This window comes from Thamnophis sirtalis, unplaced genomic scaffold (assembly GCF_051295495.1).
Source record: "Thamnophis sirtalis isolate CommonGarterSnake01/CBP01778 unplaced genomic scaffold, rThaSir2_p1.2 scaffold_6, whole genome shotgun sequence".
NCBI classification, from domain to species: domain Eukaryota; kingdom Metazoa; phylum Chordata; class Lepidosauria; order Squamata; family Natricidae; genus Thamnophis; species Thamnophis sirtalis.
In genome coordinates this window covers 76,857,645-76,880,497 of record NW_028261386.1, presented here as the reverse complement: position 1 = coordinate 76,880,497, position 22,853 = coordinate 76,857,645, and the positions used below count along the sequence as shown (strand labels likewise).

The 22,853-nt window shown below is 41.9% G+C and overlaps 1 protein-coding gene across 6 annotated transcripts in view; it reads left to right on the top strand.

Moving 5' to 3' along the window:
* LOC106548799 (solute carrier family 22 member 2) overlaps positions 1-15,504 on the top strand; it is a 34,929-nt gene extending 19,425 nt beyond the window's left edge. For all 6 annotated transcript variants that reach the window (XM_087718220.1, XM_087718218.1, XM_087718219.1 and 3 more), the window contains 7 exons: positions 1,867-2,035; positions 3,276-3,390; positions 7,509-7,621; positions 8,387-8,601; positions 10,491-10,599; positions 12,129-12,241; positions 15,280-15,504. In XM_087718220.1, coding sequence (XP_087574346.1) covers positions 1,867-2,035; positions 3,276-3,390; positions 7,509-7,621; positions 8,387-8,601; positions 10,491-10,599; positions 12,129-12,241; positions 15,280-15,404 — 959 coding nt within the window. In that variant the 3' untranslated portion in view covers positions 15,405-15,504. The remainder of the gene's footprint in view (positions 1-1,866; positions 2,036-3,275; positions 3,391-7,508; positions 7,622-8,386; positions 8,602-10,490; positions 10,600-12,128; positions 12,242-15,279) is intronic.
* Positions 15,505-22,853: the final 7,349 nt, after the last annotated feature.

Sequence of the window (22,853 nt, the reverse complement as noted above, 5' to 3'; positions counted from 1 at the left end):
CTATCTCTATCTCTATCTCTATCTCTATCTCTATCTCTATCTCTATCTCTATCTCTATCTCTATCTCTATCTCTATCTATATATATATTTGTTGTATTTATGCTGATAAATAAATAAAGGGAGACTAGTATAGATCTATTTCAAGCTATTTAGCTCTCATCAGCTAGCCACACCCTTACTGGGAATCGAACCTGTGCTCTATATATATGTTTTTTTTATTTGTGCTGATAAATAAATAAAGGGAGACAAAAAGGCCCACCTAAACTCCAAGGCCCCATTTCACAGAAAGGGACTCACACCCGCCTATCTGAGGCACAGTGACCTCCTGAGGTCCTAGACTTTCCTTAATAATCCCTCATTTATTGACTAGGGCTGGTTTACAGATGTCTGGTAGGCAGCAGGTATCGTCACATTTATTCATATTGTGGGGGTGTTTCTCTATTTCGATAGCTTTCATAAATATTCTCTTGTTGAAGTATTCAGTTTTGGAGATTAATTTGGTTCCTTCAAAATTAATTTCATGTCCTGTAGCTTTAAGGTGCTAGAAAAGGGAGGAGGTTTTTTCTTTTTTTCTTACTGCGTTCTTGTGTTCTGCGATGTGTGCATTTATTCTCCTGTTCGTTTGTCCTATGTATGTTGCAGAGCAAATTTTGCATGGTATTTCGTAGACTCCTTGGTTTTCTAGGATTTTGTCTTTGGGGTTTCTTAAGATGTTGGCTATTTTTTGGTTACTGTTGAAGGCTGAGACACACACACACACACACACACACACACACACACACACACACACACACACACACATATATATATATATATATATATACACACTCGAAAGTATATAGTCTTGGAGACTTGGCAGGTATAGATTGAGAACTCATTAAAAAAAATTGAAAGTTTCTTAGTGTCCAAACAAGAATTTCCTTAGATAACAGTTCCCAGAAATCATAAAGGAGGGTGTATGCCCATACCAGCCTGGAGTGGCCAATAGGAGATTGGGTTCTAGCTCCCAGGAGTCAATCTGATCTCATAAGATACGGAATAATTGGTAAAGCATGCCAGAATATATTCACATTAAAACTGTTTTTGGAGAAATAAAGGGAGAAAGCAGCCGTTCAAAACCAAAATAGCCAAGTTTGAGTTAAAGCTACCTTTGGTACAACCAGGGATCAAATGATGGCAGCTTCATGAGGACATGGAGCAAGGAAGATGTTGGTGGGTTATATTTATATTGCAATTAGCCACAGATGAACAAAGGTTAAAAGAGAGTACAAGTACCTTTTGTTGCAATAATGTGGATTTAACGCAATGAACTGAGTTGGTTCATTTGTAAGTTTACCATGTTTTTTAGGGTGCTTCTGAATTTTTGTGCCCAGATCTCTGGATGATTTTGTCCACCAATTTAATCCAAATGTTGCATTAAATTGAATCTGGAGGCACTTCATGAATCAAAACCAAGGGATAAGACAGAAGCTACAGCACTATTTTTTGAGACATCCCTTGCAAATAATGGCAAGATGAGCGTGAACAAATTAAATAATTATTTAAATAAACAAGCAAATAAAAAGCAGAGTCATTAAAGCACTATACCTCCTAAGTTGGACCCAGAGTTCCAGGAGGATGTCATGGTTAATATTACTAAAAGCCACTGAGAAACCAAAGAGATCAAAGATATTGGTAGACTATGTATCATTTCCATCATTTTCTTCCAGTTTCAAAATTGATCTCCCTTATTAGTTTTTTATTGTTTGAAACAAATGTGTTTTCCACCATTTCTTTTGCTTACAGGCATTCTTTCTAATCAAAGCTTACAAATAAGCTATTTGTCAATTAAGAATTAATATGGAAAGTTGTCATTTTATTTTTCAGTCACCGAAATTGTTGGTCCAAGCTACAGGAGGACTGTGGCCATTCTCTATCAAATGGCATATGGTTTTGGCCTCCTCATTCTCAATGCTTTGGCTTATGCAATTCCCAACTGGAGGTGGCTTCAACTTGCTGTTACTCTTCCAATGTTCCTTCTCTTACTCTACTACTGGTAAGAACGTCTTGCTCGGTCAGTCTTTTGCCTATAATATCCAAGGAATAGATTCTATTATGGAACAAGGGAAGGTTGCGTCTAGTGGAATTAGGATAGGGATGAAGAATCTCCTGGTGATATTAGATTCCAACATCAAGCAGTCATATCCTCCATAGCAATTGTGAAGGATTGTGGAAGTTGTAATTTAACAACACCATGAGGCCCATAATTACTTGCTTATTTTTAATAAATGACTCAGCTTGGTTCCCAGTAACTCATCTTCCTCTCTTCTGCACAAAAGTGAATTATTTCTATTTAGTGGCTATTTCCCACAAATTACTAAACTACTAAGCCAGTCTAGCCAAAATCATGGTTGCCACCAGATATCCTAAGAACTAGAGTGGTGAAGGATAGACTTTGAGATGAGTTTATTGTAATAAAACATTCTCCTTTTTGAGAGACATGTATGCTAAGATTGCCTTAAAGCAGTGGTTCTCAACATTTTCTGCATTACAGTCACCCTTTAAATACTTTTTGTGGCCATGGAACATGACTATGGAACATGACCCCCCCCCAAGACTTAACCCAAAATTTAAATCATAATATTTCTTCAAGCCTTTGCAGACCCCCTATGATGACATTGTGGCCCCCAGGTGTCCACAGACCACAGGTTGAGAACCATGGCCTTAAAGAATGATTATATGGTATCAACAGCCTCCCCTGCAAAGCTTTATTTTTTATTGCTATAAGCCAACAAAGGCTGCAAAAGAGTTTGTGACCAATAAGGGGTCACTCCAGCTTCAAAGGTGGTGCTACCTGTGACCTCAAACAAGCCACCTTTGAGTAAAGGAGTGAAGGAAGCCAAGAACATGTAGTCATAGTCATCTATTTGTCAAGAAATAAACAGAAATCCACCCAGCCCTTATCATCCTACAAGAATAAAATAATGTTTGTGTGGCATCCAACAATTGATTTGTGAATAACCAGGAACAATAGGTAATTTTCATTGCTTGCTTCTCCTACATCTCCATTTCCTTCGGAACTATGTTACTGCTGTCTAACCTGCTATGGATGTATTCCTTTTATGAAATAATGCTGTTCGTATCACATAACAGTAAATTGGTTATATCTTTAAAGTGCAACAAGCCTATTTTAATTAATGCATGTAGAAGAAGGTAGATGTCTGGTCCCATCCTATGAGCTTGTTTTTTGCCATGAGCATTTCTGGACCAGATTAATGATTCCAGTTCTTTTGTAGGTGCATCCCTGAGTCACCCAGGTGGCTAATCACTCAAGGACAGAATGCCCGAGCTATGAAACTCGTGGATGAAATTGCTAAAAAAAATGGAAAAGTTGTACCAGCCTTTTTTGAGGTGAGTCTTAAACACTACATGTGCCTACTTATTATTGGTAGGCTTTTGTCATAGGATGTTGTCGCAGTCTATTAACCTTATCTGATCTTCTTCCTCCTCTGATTCATTAGATGGATTTGAATCTTTCAGTAGTGGATTTGAGCAGACACATGGATGGTGGGTGGTGTGTACTACACATTTACACTGCCAGAAAGATGCATCTACCATGAATGATGGGGTTTGATGGGATTTTAATATTGTATTATTTTTCATTAGGAAACCTGAAAGAACATATTAGGGATAGATCATCATGGAAAAAAATCTGTGATTCCTGGGAATTGAAAGTGACTTGATAGTACCTTCCTTCCTCCTTACTTTTTCCATTTATATGTTGCCCTATTCCCTAAAAGGGACTCAGGGCGGCGAATAACTCCAGTGGGAAAGGGAAACATGCAATACAAAATAGACATTTAAAATAACCAACAACAACACCTGTCGAGAGGGGAAGGGAGCTCATCAACCCCAGGCCTGCCGGCACAGCCAGGTCTTAACGGCTTTTTGGAAAGCCAGGAGAGAGGTGAGGGTCCGAATCTCCGTGGGGAGTTCATTCCAAAGGGCCGGAGCTGCAACAGAGAAGGCCCTCCCCCGGGTCGTAGCCAGATGGCATTGGCTGGTGGATGGAACCCAGAGGAGGCCGCCCCTGTGCGATCTAAAGGGTCTTTGGGAGGTAATTGGCAGCAGGCGGTCTCTCAAGTACCCAGGTCCAATACCATGAAGGGCTTTATAAGTAATAACTAGCACCTTGAAGCGTATCCGGAGACCGATTGGAAGCCAGTGCAGCTCGCGGAGGATAGGTGTAATGTGGGTGTATCGAGGTACACCCACAATCACTCGTGCGGCTGCATTCTGGACAAGTTGAAGTCTCCGAATGCTCTTCAAGGGCTGCCCCATGTAGAGCTCATTGCAGTAGTCCAGTCTTGAGGTCACGAGGGTGTGAGTGACTGTTGCGAGTGCCTCCCGGTTCAGGTAGGGACGCAACTGGTGCACCAGGTGAACCTGGGCAAATGCCCCCCTGGTCACAGCCTACAAATGGTGTTCTAAAATCAGCTGTGGGTCCAGGAGGACTCCCAAGTTGCGAGCCCTGTCTGAGGGGCGTAGAATTTCACCCCCCCCAGCCTGAGTGATGGAATACTAACCAAATTTTTGGGAGGGAAACACAACAGCCACTCGGTCTTGTCTGGATTGAGCACAAGCTTGTAAACCCCCATCCAGACCCTGACAGCCTCCAGGCACTGGCACATCACGTCAACCGCTTCACTGAGTTGGCACGGGGCGGACAGATACAACTGAGTATCGTCCACGTATTGATGGTATTTTCTCCCGTGCCGGCGAATGATTTCACCCAGTGGCTTCATGTAGATGTTAAACAGGAGGGGGGACAGGACTGAACCCTGAGGAACCCCATATTTTGGGGTTCCCCATAGTTATAGAACCCCATAGTTCTAGGGGTTGACCTCTGCCCCCCGACCAACACCGACTGCGACCTGTCCAAGAGGTAGGAGGAGAACCACCGAAAAACTGTGCCTCCCACCCCCACCTCTCGCAACCGTCGCAGAAGGATACATGGTTGATGGTATCGAAGGCCGCTGAGAGGTCAAGGAGCACTAGGATGGAGGGGTGGCCTCCATCCCTGGCTCTCCAGAGATCATCGGTCAGCGTGACCAAAGCGGTTTCTGTGCTGTAGCCAGGCCTGAATCCAGACTGAAAGGAGTCCAGATAATCGGCTTCATCCAAGGACCGTCGGAGTTGAGAGGCCACCACTTTCTCAACAACCTTCCCAATAAAGGGGAGGTTGGAGACTGGATGATAGTTATTCAAAATGGCTGGATCCAGCGATGGCTTCTTCAGGAGTGGTCTCACCACCGCAATCTTCAATGCCGGTGGAAAGAAGCCCTCCTGAATAGAGGCATTCACCATCACCTGGATCCAGCTCCGTGTCACCTCCTTGCTGTTCATGACCAGCCAGGAGGGGCACAGGTCCAGTATACATGTGGCAGCACTCACCGCTCCCATGGCCTTGTCCACTTCATCAGGGGCAACAGGTTGAAAGTCAGTCCAGAGATGACGTTCAAGACCTTCCCGGAACCCCAGCTGGCTCTGCGCAATTGGAGTCCAGGTCCATCCAAAGCCGAGCAACTTTGTCCGTGAGGAACTGGACATATTCCTCTGCTCTACCCTGTAAAGGGTTATCCGCAACCCGTGTTTAGGAGGGAGGGGGTCACCCTAAACAGGGCGGCAGGGCGAGACTCAGTGGACGCTATCAGAGCGGCAATATAGTTGTTCTTGGTTGTCCATATTGCCGATAGATATGCTCCGATGCAAGCTTTTAATAGCGCTTGGATTTACTGGACCTCCAGCGGCGCTCTAGGCGTCTCTTTTGGCGCTTCATCTCCCGGAGGTCCTTGGTGAACCAAGGAGCCCTCCTGGATCCACTGCTGCGGATCGGCCGTAAAGGTGCAATCTGGTGGAGAGCCTCAGCCGCCACCAAGTTCCAAGTGGTGACTAAGGTCTCCACTGAGCTATGGGCGAGAGTATCAGGCATAACTCCAAGCGCCGTCTGGAAACCCTGGGGATCCATAAGACGCCTGGGATGGAACCACCTAATCGGTTCCTCCTCCCTACAGCGGGGGATTGGTCTCCGAAAGTCGAGCCTCAGTAGGAAGCGGTCCGACCATGACAGGGGCAAGATCTCACTACCCCTCAGACCAAGTACATAATCAATCGTTTTTCAACATAGTCTGGCAAGTAATATTGATTTTGTGAACCACTGAGAAGGATAATTGAACCACACTTTGAAAAACACTAGTATAAAGATGAATGAAATGTTTACAATGTATACATACTTGACAAAAAAACTAGAGCAAGTAGATGAATTTACTTTTCTTTTTAAAAATATTAATTAAAGACGGAAAATGCATGGAAATATTTTAAGACATGCAAATACTGGTAGAATGTCATGTTGTCGGTTCTGAGGAATGAATGTTGAACAATGCTAAAAAGTTGCATTCAAGAGCTTGTTTCTCTCCACTATATTATAGAGAAGTGGGAGTTTAGTATTTATGTACTTATTTCCATTTCTAAAGCCCTCCAACTTCTTGACCTCTCTGAGCAGCATATGAAATTAAAAGCAAAGGTAAAGAACAACATCAGACAACAGAAAAGGGAGATGGTCATCTGATGGAACAGACATAAAAGTATGTCAGCAAAAAGATAAAACTAAGTAGACTATAGTAAGAGTTGGCATCAGACATCTCTTGTATTTACCCAAAATGGAAATGGTTAATCTAAAGAACAAAGGTCTCAAAGTTCTGATTGATGATATTTATTAGATGCAAAGTGAGGTTACAACACATAAATTCCAGCCTGTACTCTATTTTCAAATAGGAAAATTCTACTCAGGCAATATAAGCAGCAATGTTCTGGGACATTTTCTCATGTTTTTGGAGTAAAAGGGAGGCGGCTTTGTGTTTGCATCTATTGATAGTCTTACAACAGATCATAATATTTTTTATCAATGTGAAAACAAAATCTCATGATGAGATATTTAAAAGATATGTACAGCAAGAGAAAAAGCTATAGGGTCAAGGATGTAAAAGTATGAATGAATGGAGATTGAGAGGGAAAGTGAGTGAAAAGTTTGAATGAATGTAGAGTTGGTCATAGAAAAAGAATGAAAGAGGGTTAAAGTTGCAAAATAAATATATAAATGAAGAGTCAGGTGCATCTGCAGAGGCTGTGACTAACATCAGAATGGTGGGTATGGAAGTTCTACCCTTTTTACATGCGATGCATTTGATACAAATTTGATTTGATAAAAGGACTTTGATTGTCTGGTCACCTGCAATTTTGCAGGGTAAACTGGAATGAATGTAATCCTCAAAGAGAGAAGATGTTGGGCTTGATGTTAATTAGCTTTAACTTTTTTCTTTTAGGTTAACTTTTTCTTATCTCATGCCTTACACTTCTTACTCAATTTCTGTTTTCAGCATAATGTTTATCCTGAACAAAAACAATATGATGGATATGTATGTATTTATCTTCCTTGTCTTTTTATTTATTTTGCAATTGTTACCTTATAGAATATTAATCTTGAAGAAGAACAGGGAGATGACACAAAGCTTAGCCCTTCACTGCTGGACCTTGTGAGGACACCACAGATGAGGAAATACACATTAATTTTGATGTATAACTGGTAAGAGGCCATTTATTTCATGCATTTCTTTGAATCCTTGTTTACTTTAGCTATGCCAGCTATGTTGGCTCTATAATATGTAACATTTACAATTTTTTGTACAACTGAGAGTCAGGTAATCCCTTGGTTAGAGTTCATATTTTGCTTGAAGCTCAGACTCCTCTGCTGATTAAAAAATTGGGTCCATATTCTTAGAACATTATTAGTGGTAAAAAATAAACCAAAGCCACCAAAGAACACAGTGTCTGGATACCATCAAAACTGACACCAACTACAACATAGAAAAACTAAAAGAAGTAGTGCACGATTGGAAGATGTGGAGACACTGACTGGCCCATAGAATCACCCAAGTGTTGGACATGATCGAATAGATAATATCATCATCATCATTCTATAACATTAAGCCTTGCTCCAGACAGTTCTTTTTTCCCCCATACTGAGTGTTCTGAATACATTGGAATTGTATTGCCCTGAAAACATTACAGTTTGGAGAACCAAACTCTTTTTAACAGTAAAAATCCCAGAAGACAAAAAAGCTTCTACCGTGCTAACAAAACTTGATCATAAACCCAGCTTGCTTATATTAGTAATATAATGTGAGATTGACATGTGAAATCTGGAGCACTGATTTTTTTCAAGGCTTGTGGTTCTGTAAACTGCTTAGAGAGAGTTGTAAAATCACCGTGAAGCAGTATATAAATCTAAGTGCTATTGCTAGACAATAAATCTAACCCCAATTAACTGTTGTTCCTCCTATTTTCCTAGGTTCACAAGTGCCATAATGTACCAAGGACTTATTATGCACATAGGAGTTGCTGGTGGAAATGTTTACCTGGATTTTTTCTATGCCACCCTTATTGAATTTCCAGCTGCTTTCATCCTCATCATTACCATAGAGCGGGTGGGTCGTCGTTATCCCTGGGCAGCTTCTAATCTGGTGGCCGGAATTGCTTGCCTTATTACAGCTTTCTGTCCAGATGGTAAGTACATAATGTCTGTCCATCTTTTATAATTGCCCTGACCAAGGGCAGCTTGAGGAAAATGCTGCAAGAATTTACTTTAGCAAAATTGTGGCCACAAGCAGCCTATCTGCAATGGCATCAAGAGGGAAAAAAACCAAGAAGTTTGAGAGTCACTTGATAAAGAAAAAAACCCCTATGCACAATATGGATAAAACTGATGGTGATCGTAGTCATCATGGTGATGATAATCATGGTGATGATCATGATGATGAATAAAGATGTTTGAGGGATTCAGGTTTTCTGAACTCTGATATAAATGGACTGAACCACTTCACCAAAGCTAATATAGTGGTCAGAATGAAGCTATCTGGTGGATTTCACACTTACTTTCAATGCAAAAGAATATCAAATAGATTTTTGAAATTTATTTAAAACAGACATACTACACATATCATTAAATAATTAACTATGGGATATTTAAATGGATTTTCTAAGTAGTTGAATGCAGAGATGGATAGTGACATGTATAAAGGACATGGTCAGAAACAGGCCATTTATTCCTTCCCTACTACATTTATTGCTTATGTGTTATTAATATGTCCTAAGAGTATCTTTTCTAATTCCTGCCTAAATCCCTTTCCATCCAATTTGCTGTAATTCTCCCAACAGTGGAGGATTCTAAGGAGCATCATCTCTTCAAAACTCAAGACATTTCTAGTTATGAACAGACAACAGACTTTTGTTTCCCTTGTTTACAGAACCAAAAGTTGAGAACATCCCTTTCTCACTAATTGCACTAAACTAGTGGAAGGAAGAAGAAAGGAGAATGAACAAGGAAGTAAAAAGAAGAGAAGGAAGGAAGAAAGGAAGGAAGGAAGGAAGGAAGGAAGGAAGGAAGGAAGGAAGGAAGGAGATTATAATGAGAGTAAGGGAGGGTCTAAGGGAAGTCCTGCCTTAGCACTTGGCCACAAAAGGTGCCCCCAACACAAATGACATCAAGGTGGTCACCCCCACCCTGGCCACCCCCAATATGCCTTCCCTGATCACACCCCCTCTTTGCCCACCTGCAGGTCAAACACAACCCTGATGCAGTCTTCAATGAAATCAGGTTCGACATCCCTGCTTAGGGGGACTTATCTTTACCACTAGTTCTCTGGGAAATTGCACAGGTAGTCCTTACTTAGTGACTTTGCAACCAATGCCCACATATATGACATGATTTTCTCCACCTCACCTCCAGAGTAGAGAGATTGCCTAAACAAGCTATCTCTTCCTGAACTGCTTTTTTCTACAGTGCAGTGAATCCCCACAAAATGCTCAGGCAAATTAACAAGCTCACCTGTGACCTTAATTGGTTAGAATTCTTCTATGGCTTGCACTGCTGCCTGACACTGATAAGCCTTTAATCACTTTCATGCTAAAGTCTTTTGTTTGCTTCCTAAGCTCTCTGTTTTCAACTGTAGGCCCCATTCCTTTATATACCTCATTGCTTGCTTGCATACTCTCTTGTAATCCTTCCTATCCAATGAATGTACATACAAACATTAATTCTCTTCTTGCTAATTATTCCAGTGCCAGGTGAGCATTTTAAAGGGTGGGAGAATTGGGTAAAAGGATTATAAAATTTATCCAGCTTCCTTGTGAATTGAGTTCCAGGAACCTACCCCACCATTTAGCTTCATCTGGCTATTTAGAGTTGTATCCTTCTGATGCAGTAAAACAAAAGAAAGTAAAACAATTTTGAGCACAATTGTGGCCGTGTGATTTTTCACTGAGCGACCACTTCCCAGTTGTCCTAATTCCTGTTGTGGTTGCAAAATGAGGACTACCTATTATATCACTGGTATTAATCATCTTCGTCTAATAAATTATTTTGGGTAAACTATGTACATATGCTTTCTTTTCAGATATGCATTGGTTAAAGATTATTACAGGTTCCTTTGGCAGGTTAGGAATTACTATGGCTTTCGAAATGGTCTGCTTTGTCAATGCTGAATTGTACCCAACATTTCTTAGGTAGGTGCTGCTTCAAAGAATGGCTTAATGTAGAAACTCTGTATCTTTGATTACTCAACTATCACCAATTTTGAGGCACTATTCCTCTGAATTAAATCAGAAATAGAATTAGATGGCAAGCCAAAGTGGAGAAGCTTTGGAGATGAGGCAGGACAAGGCCAATGATATCTCTTTTTCCATGCTTAAAAGCCAACTGAGGGAATCTTTGCTCAATAGAGGGGATGAGATGATGGCCTTCAGCACCTCTAAGGGAGGAAACTTGGTCTCACCAAGAGGGAAATAAATAAGGTGGCAGCTAGAAATAGTGGCAGTTTTGAACTGGAATGCCGTAGAAGGGAATACAACAGTCACTCCATGGGATGGCTTGGAGAACCTGAAGCACATCAGCTGACTGTCTTCTTCATGAATCTGTTCCTCCTTGCTTTGTATCCATATTTGTAAATGAGCCTAGGACATGAGGTCTGTAGTTGTCCTGGATGTTCCTATTAAAAAAACAAATCAGCGTAAACCTCAAGTTAGAGTGGTCTGTCCCTTTTGCTTTCTCTGATAGCTCACATTTTTAGTAATATTTCTTTCCATTCTGTCCAGAACGGCATTAATTTCTTATAAAAAATAACTCAAAAAGGGTTTTTAATTTTTATGCACTAGATAGACTCAATCAGTGACAGCTGTTTCCAACATGGAAGTCATCACATAGAACTGGCTTGTCATGGAGCTGTGAAAGGCTTTATTTCAGGACTATAAACAGGAATTGAACTTCAGCCCTTTAAGAGTTAAGCAACTAAGATGTGAAATAATCAAATGTGTTAGTTTTCCTTTTTCCCACTTTCAGTTCCTTTAAATGTGAACCTCTTTACTTTTCTCTAAAGAAGGAAAAAAGGAAAATATTGTTAAAGTTTTTAATTTTTTAAAATACTGGTTGCACTGGGATCCAGAACTCACCACTGCAGGACATATACATTCAGTGGGAGAGAATCTGCATTTGTTCAACTTGTAGTCATTTCTCTTTAATCCATCGATACTCTGTTCTGATTCCTTTACAAGAGGCTCAGTGTCTTTTCAGACAAATGACTGGGTTGCAACCACCCACCAAACTCATAGCCTGACCACAGTCCAGGCCTTCCGTACAGCCCTCAAGATCTGGCTAGCCCGTCAGGCCTGGGGATAAATTTTCTTGCCCCTCCCGAATACTGAGTGAATGTTGTGTTTTAGTACTTTTTAGTTATTTCACATTTTCTTTTGTATTTTGTCTTTCACTCCCCTTCCCTTACTATTGTAAGCCGCCCTGAGTCCCCTCAGGGAAAAGGGCGGCCTATAAATGCTAAATAAAATCAAAATAAAATCAAAAAAATCAAATAGGCTTATCTGGAGTTCAGAGATATTTTGGGGGATGAAAATGATATTAAGGTTTGGTTCTTGGCTTTCTAATGAGACAAATTCTCATTTATTCATTTATTTTATTAATATGTCTGTATGTCTGTATGTATAGCATTGAATCTGATCTTTCTGTCTGTCCATCCTTCTTTCAGAAACCTTGGCATGATGGTATGTTCTTCCATGTGCGATTTTGGTGGAATCATATCTCCATTTATAGTCTACAGATTGGCAGAGATCTGGCATGAACTACCTCTTTTAGTCTTCTGTAAGTAATATTCTATCTATGGCGGCTACAGTTCATTAATGCTCAATCATGCACTTTTGTATTCATCCAAGGATTCAGTCCAACTGAACTTAACTGGACTATGTAGATCTGTATCATACAACAAATTGGTAAAATTTGCAGGCACTGTTTGTGACTTCATATTGGAATGCCAAAGTTGGAAACACAAAAGAGGAAAATATAGTTTGATTACATGGTTTAGAAAACCAAAATGAAACAGAAAACCATTTTATCAATTTCTGTCACTCCAAAGAAACAGCTAACATGGTCTTCAAATAATCAGAATGTCTTCTTCGTGGACACTACCAGATGAAGTATATATAAATCAAATTAACTAAAAGGAAATGGAGTTCATTTATGGTATCAAGATTTGACCAGGTGCTGCTCCTGTGCAAATTTCAAGTTAAGATAAAGAAGAAGAAAGTCAGCCAGTTTCATGATATGATCTTGAACATATACCAACCATTTTCAAGGAGAACATCAGGAGTCATTTTGAAGTCCTGAATTCATTAGTAGAAAATGAAAAGAATTGTGGAATGAACTTAAAAGAAGTCATTAAGAGACTGCCAAAAATAAGAAAAGAGAAGAAACTAAACTCAATAAAAAAGATATGAAAATTGCCAAGAAGAGAAGAGAAACCAAAACCAAGTAAGAGAGAAATCTCAGAAAGGAAAATCTAATGAGATTCTTAGTGGTGAAATTCAAATTTTTTACTACCAGTTCTGTGGGCATGGCTTGGTAGGCATGGCAGGGGAAGGATATTGCAAAATCCCCATTCCACCCCACTCTGGGGCCAGCCAGAAGTGGTATTTGCAGGTTCTCTGAACAACTCAAAATATTCTCTACCAGTTCTCCAGAACCTGTGTCAGAACCTGCTGAATTTCACCCCAATCCTGGTCATGGTTGTCCCAAAGGTGCTTTTTTTCAAGAGGCAATTAGACTTTCTGGTTTTTCTTTGAAGATGTTTCCCAAACTGAAGAAGCTTCTTGGATGAAAAGTGAAATGTCTTCAAAGAAAAATCAGAAAGTCCCATTGCCTCTTGAAAAAAAGCACCTTTGGGACTCAGAAAGGAACTTAATAAACCTATATCAGAGAGCTGTTAATTAACATCCCAGGTACAGATGCCAACAGCCATGGTAACTTAGAAGATATTTCTTACTTACAAGGACCTCAAGAACCAGAATGTGATATTAGATCACTACTCTAATCATTACCAAGTCAGGATGGAATGGAAGAAGGATGGAAACAGACATGAAAAAAAATAGTTCCAACCTTGAATTGAATGATTTACTCCAAAGGACATATTGCAGGGATGTCAAACTGGATTTCTTCAAGGGCCAGATCAGTATTGTAGTTCTCCTTGATGGGCTGACTGGGGGCAGATGGGACGGATGCCTCCTGCAGCACTATGCTGGCAAAATGGGGAATGGGGTGGAATTGTGCGGACCCCACACATCCCATTTTTGACTTGGACGGCCTCATGCAGCACTCTGCTGGCCAAAACAGAGTGTGTTTTGGCTGGCAGGGTACTGCCGTAAGCGTTCATCCTGTCTCCCCCCACCCCACATGCCCTGTTTTCAGCCTGAATGGCCTCCTGCAGCACTTTGCCAGCAAAAGCATGCCCCATTTTGGCCAGCAGAGTGCTACAGGAGGCTGTCTAGGCTGAAAACGGGGCATTGGGGGGGGGACTGTGTATGGGCCCCCTATGCCCCATATTGGCTGCCAGATGCACCAGGCCGGCCCTGCGGGCCAGATTTAAGCACCCCACTGGCCTTGTGTTTGACACTCCTGACATATTGTAATGTAAGCAATTCAAAGGCAATCAAACAAAGATGGAAGGAGTATATGAAGCACTGTACAGTATACATATCAATATCCCACATGCCTTAAAAGATGTTTCCTATTTACAAAAATATCTATCCCTAGAAGATGAACTTAGGGATCAGCATTCTGATCATTACCAATTCAGAAAGCTAAAGGAAATGATATATGAAATATGGCAAGTAACAGAACACAAAATCAATAAAAGTTCTAACCAATCTATGCCAGCAAATCTGGAGAGTAACATATTGGTCAACAGACTGGAAGAGATCAATCTACATTCTACTACCAAAACAGACTTAATAGTGTGTGCAAACAATCATACAATATCCTTAATTTCACATGCTACTGAAATAATGCTTAGGATCATTCAACACAAATTAGAGCTGTACATGAAAAAAGAAATACCAGATGTTCAATCTAGGTGACTAGACTTTCAAAGGGACCCATGGCATGACAAAGTTAAGCATCCAAATTTTTAAGACAGGTAATCCTCGACTTAAGACCACAATTGAGTCCCGAATTTATGTTGCGAAGTGAGAAATGTGTTAAGCGAGTTTTGTCCCATTTTACGACTTTTCTTGTTTGTTAAGTGAATCACTGCAGTTATTCAATTAGTAACATAGTTGTTAAGTGAATCTGGCTTCCCCATTGACTTTGCTTGTTAGAAGGTTGCAAAAGGGGGTCATATGACTCCAGGATACTACAACTGTCATAAATGTGAGTCAGTTGTCAAACATTCAAGTGTAAATCACATGACCATGGGCTTGCTGCAATGGCTGTAACTGTGAAAAATGGTCACAAGTCACTTTTTCAGTGCCATTGTGTCAGAGAAGTTATGACTGGCAGAGACATGGTAACAAGGTCAGCCAATGGGAGCTGAGACAGTAAGAAGCCTGGGCGTGGCTTAGCTATGCTAAGCTCTGAGAACTGAAACCAATCTTTTGTCTCTACCACGTTGGAAGAACCACTCTTGGTATTGTATATATTACTTCATGTGTTATTGTGTATATAACGAAAAGTCTGACACATTGGCGCTTTGAACAGTCACTAAATGAACTGTTGTAAGTTGAGGACTACCTGTACAGATAATTTTGATGCAGCCGAAATAAAACATGCAAAATAAAATGATTGTGTGTCCATCTTGACAATATGTCATAATTTGGTTTCTGATGTTTTTTGTTCTGTTTTATTTGCAGCTGTCATAGGGTTAATAGCTGCTGGAACAGTGCTGCTTTTGCCTGAGACCAAAGGAAGCACCTTGCCAGAGACTATCGCTGACATAGAAAACTTCCACAAACCTTCATTAAACAATCAGTCTTGAAGCAAATTCAAGTTTAATTATTTTTGAAATGTGTGTGCTCAGCTATGGTCCATAAAAAGTCCAGATCTAATCACTATCCTAATAAAAATATTACACTGTACAGTCTTTCATTTGGACAGGTATTTTATACACATACAAAATGTTAATTTCTTCCATGTGTAGCTGTGTTAAACTGATGGACGTTGTCAATATAGCAAACGCAGCATGTAAACAGTAAAAATAAGCAGAGGGCAGTGAAAATAATACTTTTTATCTGATATTTAAACATTGTGCTATGACTGGAGGTTCTAGATTTGTTAAAACACTATTCCTTCTTTTTATTTTAACTTTTGCTACTTCATTTAGTTTTCTATGCATATATGTATGTTGTAAATCTTTTGGGGATTCTTGGTAGTGCCCAGAACCAAGGTAAATATCTTTTTGCAGGTAAAAGAGACCAATACATAAATAAATGGTAATATTGGATAATATAGCACAATTGAAAAATAGGTAGAGGGGTTAAAGTTGGTGTAAAGTGGCAAGAGTTTGCCAGGACAAGTAAGGAAACTAATATGGTGTTTTGGTTTTGCTTGTGCAGACCTAGAATTGGAAGAAATCAGATGTAGAGGAATTATCATCCTTGGAGATGCTGACATAAACAGAGATTAAGAGGAACAGTAAAAGGCTTCTCATTGGATAGCTTTGAATCAGGAAATCAACACAGGAGATGTTTAGGAGGAAATGAGGGGTTGTCCCAAAGAATGGAGAGATAGAAACAAAATCCAGAAGGATTAGGGGAAAAACAAAAGCTTGGGTGCACATACAAATTTATCCTTAATTCACAAAAATGGGTGTGTTAGGAATATAATCCAACGGTTGGGTTGGCAATATATAAATCATGTAACAATACTATATCTGTTTCTTTAAATCATACTGTAAAATGTGATTGGTTGCTGTTTCCCTCAATCGGCCATAAGAGGGAGCCAGAATGACTGTTAGCTCTCTGTTTGTTAGATGCTGGGTTGATCTGATCTGAGTGTTTTGGAAGCTGGCTGTTAGAAGGTGCCATGAGCTATTGTAAGTTTTGCAACTGGTAGCAAATGTTGAGTACTGAACTGATTATATGATACTGGACTATGTTATTTGGATTATCCCTTAACTGAAAGACATTGATGACTGACTGTCTTATCCGTGTATGACTTGGACAGTTTGATGGACTCTGATACCTCTATTTCCACGAAAGTAAAAGCCTATTTAAACTGCAGTGTCTCTGTATGCTGGTAAGTGTGTTCTCCAACAACACTCTCACAACACTTCTTTGAATGTACTCGCTCTCCCAACGGGGAGCTTACCTAACATGGTGAATCAAGGATAGAAAAAGAAAGAAACAGAATATTAGTTAAGGAAAAAGGAGAAAAGGTAACATAAACAGCTAAAGGGAATATGAGCCATATCTTACCTTTTTCTTAAGGTGAGAAAAAAAGACCATTCACGAGTAGATAAGAGTTAAAGGAGAGAGGAAGCAAGACTTCTCTCCCTGTAGTTTTTTGTCTAGCAGGTTTCCACTCATGTAACTAACAAGGGTAGAGAGATGTCGAAGGTGCAAAGATTCACAAGTACAGTATCCACTTGGGTAATGCAGGCAGACAGAAACAGCTGACTGTTTCACTGTTGGGGGAAACTCCACAGCAGATCAATCAGCTGTGGGAGGATAGAAGCTTGGAGGACCAAGAGAAAGAGCAGATAGGATTCAGATGGGCCAGGCAGGAAGAAATTTAAGAAAAACAGAGTTGGAAGGGACCATGGAGGTCTTCTAGTCCAACTCCTCCACACGACCCATTAGATCTCATCGTTTAGGCCTCCTCCGAGTTCCATCCGCTGGCCAATGCCGACTGGCCACCACGCGGAGGAGAGCCTTCTCGGTGGTAGCCCCGACCCAATGGAACGATCTCCCCGTGGAGCTTCGTACCCTCACCACCCTCCAGACCTTCCGCACAGCCCTTAGAATCTGGCTATCCCGTCAGGCCTGGGGCTAAAGATTGTAACCCGCCTGAATGGTATGAATGTTGCGTTTTAATCATGTACTGTCTTATATGTAAAAGTCTGTCTCCCCCTTCCTTTTGATTGTGAGCCGCCCTGAGTCCCCCCAGGGAAAAGGGCGGCATACAAATAAACAATCCAATCCAATCCAACTCCCTGCTCAACCAGGAGTCCCTATAGCATTCCGGACAAATCCGTTGTCTAAACTCTTTTTAAAAACTCCCAGTGATGGAACACTCACAACTTCTGAAGGCAAGCTGTTCCACTGATTAATGGGGGGAGGGGGAATTAAGCAGCCCAGAAGATAGGGAGAGGACTGCCACATGAGATTTTTGCAGACATAACTCTTTGGGCATTTTACGAGGTAGGAGGGAGAGTTAGATGTTTAAATATGCTCTGTGCCTTGGATGTGCTGCATATTGATGGCAATTGCTTAGTATAGGTACTCTATGGATGTAGGAACTGTTGGCCCTGGACAAGCTCCAGAGGCATATGGGGCATATGAAAAATCACCCCATTGAGCTCAGTACCTTATTTTTATTTAAAATTAGTCCTGTGCCTATTTGATACTATCTGTATATCTGTATGCTTATTGCTTTTCTATTGCTAATAGTAAAGTTGTTCTTGTCTATTCAAGAGGTTGGATATTTTTTTTCCTTATTGGATAGCCTAGGTGGGATGTGGGACATCTCCCCTTAGAATCTCTGGATAGAAGATTCACCAGCAGCTTGATTACGGGAACTGCATTACTGTTAGTAGTATCTCTGCTGTGAGGTTGAGGAATCAACTCCTTGTTTTCAGGATCCGCAATTATGTTAAAACAGGAACCAGTTTTACTTCATAAGTTCAGGGTTTTAATAATTTTTATTTACCCCTTCAATACAATAGATATTCACTTCTCCCCTTTCACAGAAACATTCATTTCCTTTCTAGTCTTCAGTTTTAATAAGAGGTAACCAAGAGATTTCTGCCTTTTAAAAAAGAAAACATTCATTCTCTGTCCCTGTAATTGCCTACTTCCAATAGGAGACCCTGAGCAAAATGCTAGTTTCAGGGGTACTTGGGAAAGAGGTAAGAGAATCCCTGTTCACTATAACCTGCTCTATGCACAACATAAACATGCTTATGTTTATAGATCTTCACAGTAGGAGAAAGCAATTGGTGCATCTCCCCCAGTATCTCATTTATGTAACACTTCTAGTGTCCAGTTTTATTGAGAGAGAAAACCCCCTAAATCGTCTCCAAAAGTGGGAGATGAAAAGAATGGAAGACTGCACATACAACTACAGGTAGGCAGTGGTGTGTGCATATCAGAGATATGAAATTGGGCTCTAGGAATAGGTTTTGTGTGATTTTTTTTGCACAATCTTCAAAATTCTCAAGTTTGTCAGGTTGTTTGCAGCCAAAGTTAGGAAGAAAAGAATGAACCAATGCATTTTTAAAGCACAGGTGTTTGACACCTGGGGAAGAGAACTTAAGAACCAGAGTAGTTTGGAGAGTAAGGCAAATTGGTCAAGGTCACCATATTTACCTGAGGGGTGATAGGTCTTATGCTATTTCTCTAATTTAACACTATAACAGAGTTGGAAGGGACTTTGGAGGTCTTCTAATACAACTCCCTGCTTAGGCAGGAAATCCTATACCTGTGATGGCGAACCTATGGCACGAGTGCCACAGGTGGCATGCAGAACCATTTGTTAGGGCACACACAATGCTGCCCTGTCAGCTGGCCACTGTGCCTGCACGTGCTGGCCAGCTGACTTCAGCTTTCTTTTGAGGCCATTTTTCACCCTGCGAAGGCTTCCTTGAAGCCTCTGAAGCACAAAAAACCAGCCCTACGAGCAAACCGGAAGTTCAGAGGAGGGGTGTCACACGCATAGCATTATGGGTCTGGCAAGCCCACGAACAACCACCTTGCGCTCCCCCCGCTTTTGGCACAGAGCCAAAAAAGGTTCTCCATCACTGTCCTATATCATTTCATGGTCAGTTCAGTTTCAGTTTGCCTTTATTTGTATGCCGCCCTTTTCCCTAAGGGGACTCAGGGCGGCTCACAATTCAAAAGGGAGGGGGAAACAACAAACAATAAACAATACAACATATTAAAAGAGAAAAAATGCAACAATCACACCATTCGAGTGGGGCTATAATCTTAACCCCAGGCCAGCCGGGACAGCCAGATCTTTACAGCAGCACGGAAGGATTGGAAGGTGGTGAGGGTCCGAATCTCCACGGGGAGTTCGTTCCATCCAATATCTTCTTAAAAATTTCCACTGTTGCAGCATTCACAACATCTGGAGGCAATTTGTTCTACTCATTAATTGTTCTTACTGTCAGGAAATTTCTTCTTAGTTGCTTCTCTCCTTGATTAGTTTCCACCTATTTTACTAACCTCAAGTGCTTTGGAGAATAGTTTGACTCCCTATTTTTTTGGCAGCCCCTGAGATATTGGAACACTGCTATCATGTCTCCCCTAATCCTTCTTTTCATTAAACTAGATATATTCAGTTCTTCATATGTTTTAGCTTACAGTCCCCTAATCATCTTTTTTGCTCTTCTCTTCATTGCTCAATGATTTTTATAGAGTCTCATTTTTCCTTGTTGCCGCTCCCTCAAAAATGGTTATAAACAGTTGGTTCTGCCAGCCATAGTCAGAAAGGTCTCTGGGTTGCTATCCAATCAAAGGATGGATTTAGGTTAATGATCCTGACCCCAGATTGCTCCTGAAATCTTGAGTACTGTCCTTCTCTGGAAGCTTCCAAAAGCTGTTATCAAATGATAATGTTTAATGGACAGAGGATCACATGATTAACTGCAAGTACTTCTTGTTTAGCAATGCCTTGTTGAACAACTATTTGATGGTGATGAAAAAGCAACTTTGTGGTTGATCCTTGCATTTATGATCTTGTAAAGCAAAAGAAATTTGAAGTAAGATCATAAGCACTGCTGCAGTTTTACTTAGTGATTGTTTTGCTCAATGATTGAGTCACCAGTCCAAATTTTGGTTGCTACACGAAGACTGCCTATACGTAAGCAGAATAAAATGAAACTCTGGTGGATGTTTTGAGACTATGCATTACTATTTGGCTAGTGTCCTCTAGTTCATCTCCCCTAAGCCAAGAGAGATCCCTGGCCCAGAATGCTGGTTCCTTCTGAAAAGTTTTCACAGCGATCTGTATATTAGGAGCACTGTTAACAGCATTGTGTATTTGAAGAAATGTTCATGAAAATGCATATACAGTTGTGTGCGAGAAACAGAAAACATCAGCTAATAAATGAAACAGAACAAAACTTAAGGGAAAAAATAGGAACAGATTTTCAAGCAATGTCAATTTCTCTGTCATATTTTATGTTACAATACACAAAAATATCTTCATTTGAATGAGGGGTATCTCCACGTATGGCTCCTTAATTTTATTTATGGCTTATCAGTGGTGTGTGTGTGTGTGTGTGTGTGTGTGTGTATAACACCATGTTACATTTTGGCCTACTACTCAGCACTGTCTCTAGCCCATTTTCTCTAATATGAGAAATTCAAGACTAAGGTGATCAGAGGTCCCGTTTTTGGCGGGATACTCCTGATTATTAATAATTTGTCCCGCTTCCTGCAGCATTTCAAAAAAGTCCCACTTTTCACCCGCTCTCTTCTTTTCAAAGCACACATAAAGTAATTAGCAAAGGGCACAGGACGTTTTTCTCTGTTGCACAGCGGAATGATTCTTCCCCTCACCGGAGAGCCAGATGGACACTTTTAAAGGGCGGACACCATGTTTCTGGAGTGAGGATGGTGGCAGCTCCAGCGGCAAATTTAGCTAGATCAATCGTTATCTGACAATTTACGGGTTGTATGGCGAAAGGACCCGGGGCGTCTCGTTTCGTACTGTCCGACACCAATTTTTGCAGCAGAGCTGCTGCACTCCGTGTGAACTCTCGCAACCAGACACAGTGGCGGTGCCTTTAAATACTCCACCCCCTCCCACAGCCCAAGCTCCGTTGGACCCACCCGCACATTCAGCCAGCTAAACCCCACCTTCGTAGCCCGGAACTTGGAAGGGCAGCTGCTGTGCTTAAATTTGGAGGCAATGTGCTGGGCGTAGGGAGGGGTTCCGAGAAGCAGAATTGTGGCCTTGCGGAAGCCGGCGGTAAGTAGATTCCAGTGAACAGCCCTTCTACACAATCCGATTAAGGCTTAGTTTCATTTGGGGCTCTGGAAGGGATGGGAGGCGCAGTTACAGATTCCAGCGCTTTCTCTGCCCTGCTCTTTCTTTCTTTCTTTGCTGCAAGGCCTTGAGATACTGGTTGTGCCAAGTGCCCTTCCCTGATTGAGCAGCAAAAGCTTCCGCTTTTCTCCAGGATTCTCACCATGGCTTCCACCCGGTGGCGGGCATGAACAGTGACCACAGCCCTGCAGGAAGGGAGCCTTCCGCTGGCGCCGGCACTCCTCAGCTCCTGACCTCCCTCATGAGGCGCCACCAGGCTGGCTGCAGGTGCTCTGCTCCCCCCATGTCCACCCCCAGATCCCCTCCAGCCATGGGTGGGTGGACGCCGCTTCCTGGCCAGAAGCACGGCGGTTGCAGCCCAGCTTGCAGAGCCCCTTGGGAGCCGCCTGCAAGGGTCTCTGCGGGGCTGCCTGGGTCTGAATGCCAGCGAGCTGGGCTGTCCCCGTGAGCACGATGGCCTCAGAGGCCCCCAGGATCCGTTGCCTTTGCTGCGCCGCCTGGGTGACCCTGCGCCGCTCTCCCCGCACCCCGATCGGAAGGCAGGAATTCTTCCTTGTGGCCTTTGCGAACCGCCTTCCCCGCGGGCTTTGCGGAGGGATTTCTCCACATTTTGCGGGAATCCGGTTCTGTCGCTCAGTTTTATGCAGCTCCGTTACTTTCCAGGGCTGCAGACTGCAAGTCCTAGTCTGGCTGGGAATTCCGGGAGTTGAAGTCTGAGGTTGCTAAACTCTGAGGCGGCTTCCTTCCTACGAGCCCCGGACCCCCAATATCCCCGGCCTCCCCGGCGCTTCCCCCTTGACCAGTGCACGAGGGTCCAAGAGGATTCAAAGGTTTGAGAGCTTTGGCTCTCCAGTTTGTCACCTCTTTGGTGGAGTTTCACATTCCTTCCTTTCCTCGGATCCTTCCGACTGTTCCGGTCCCTGTCATCAGTCCCATCATCCTCCCTCCCAGCATTTTAAGGCATGGCTTCATAAAAGCACGGTGGAGAAGGAGGGGGTGGCGGCAGGGGGAACGAGGTGCCCAGCTCAGGTGCTCCGAGCGGAGGGGGAGGCAGCACTGCTGCTGCCATGGGCAGGGGTGCCAGCGGGAGCTTTGGTGGCTTCACCTTAGCCGCAGCGCCAGGCGGCAAAATTTTTAATCAAGAACACCCCCCCCCCCCGCCAATGGTGTCCTGCTTTACCAATTTTAAAATCTGGTCACTTTATTCAAGACA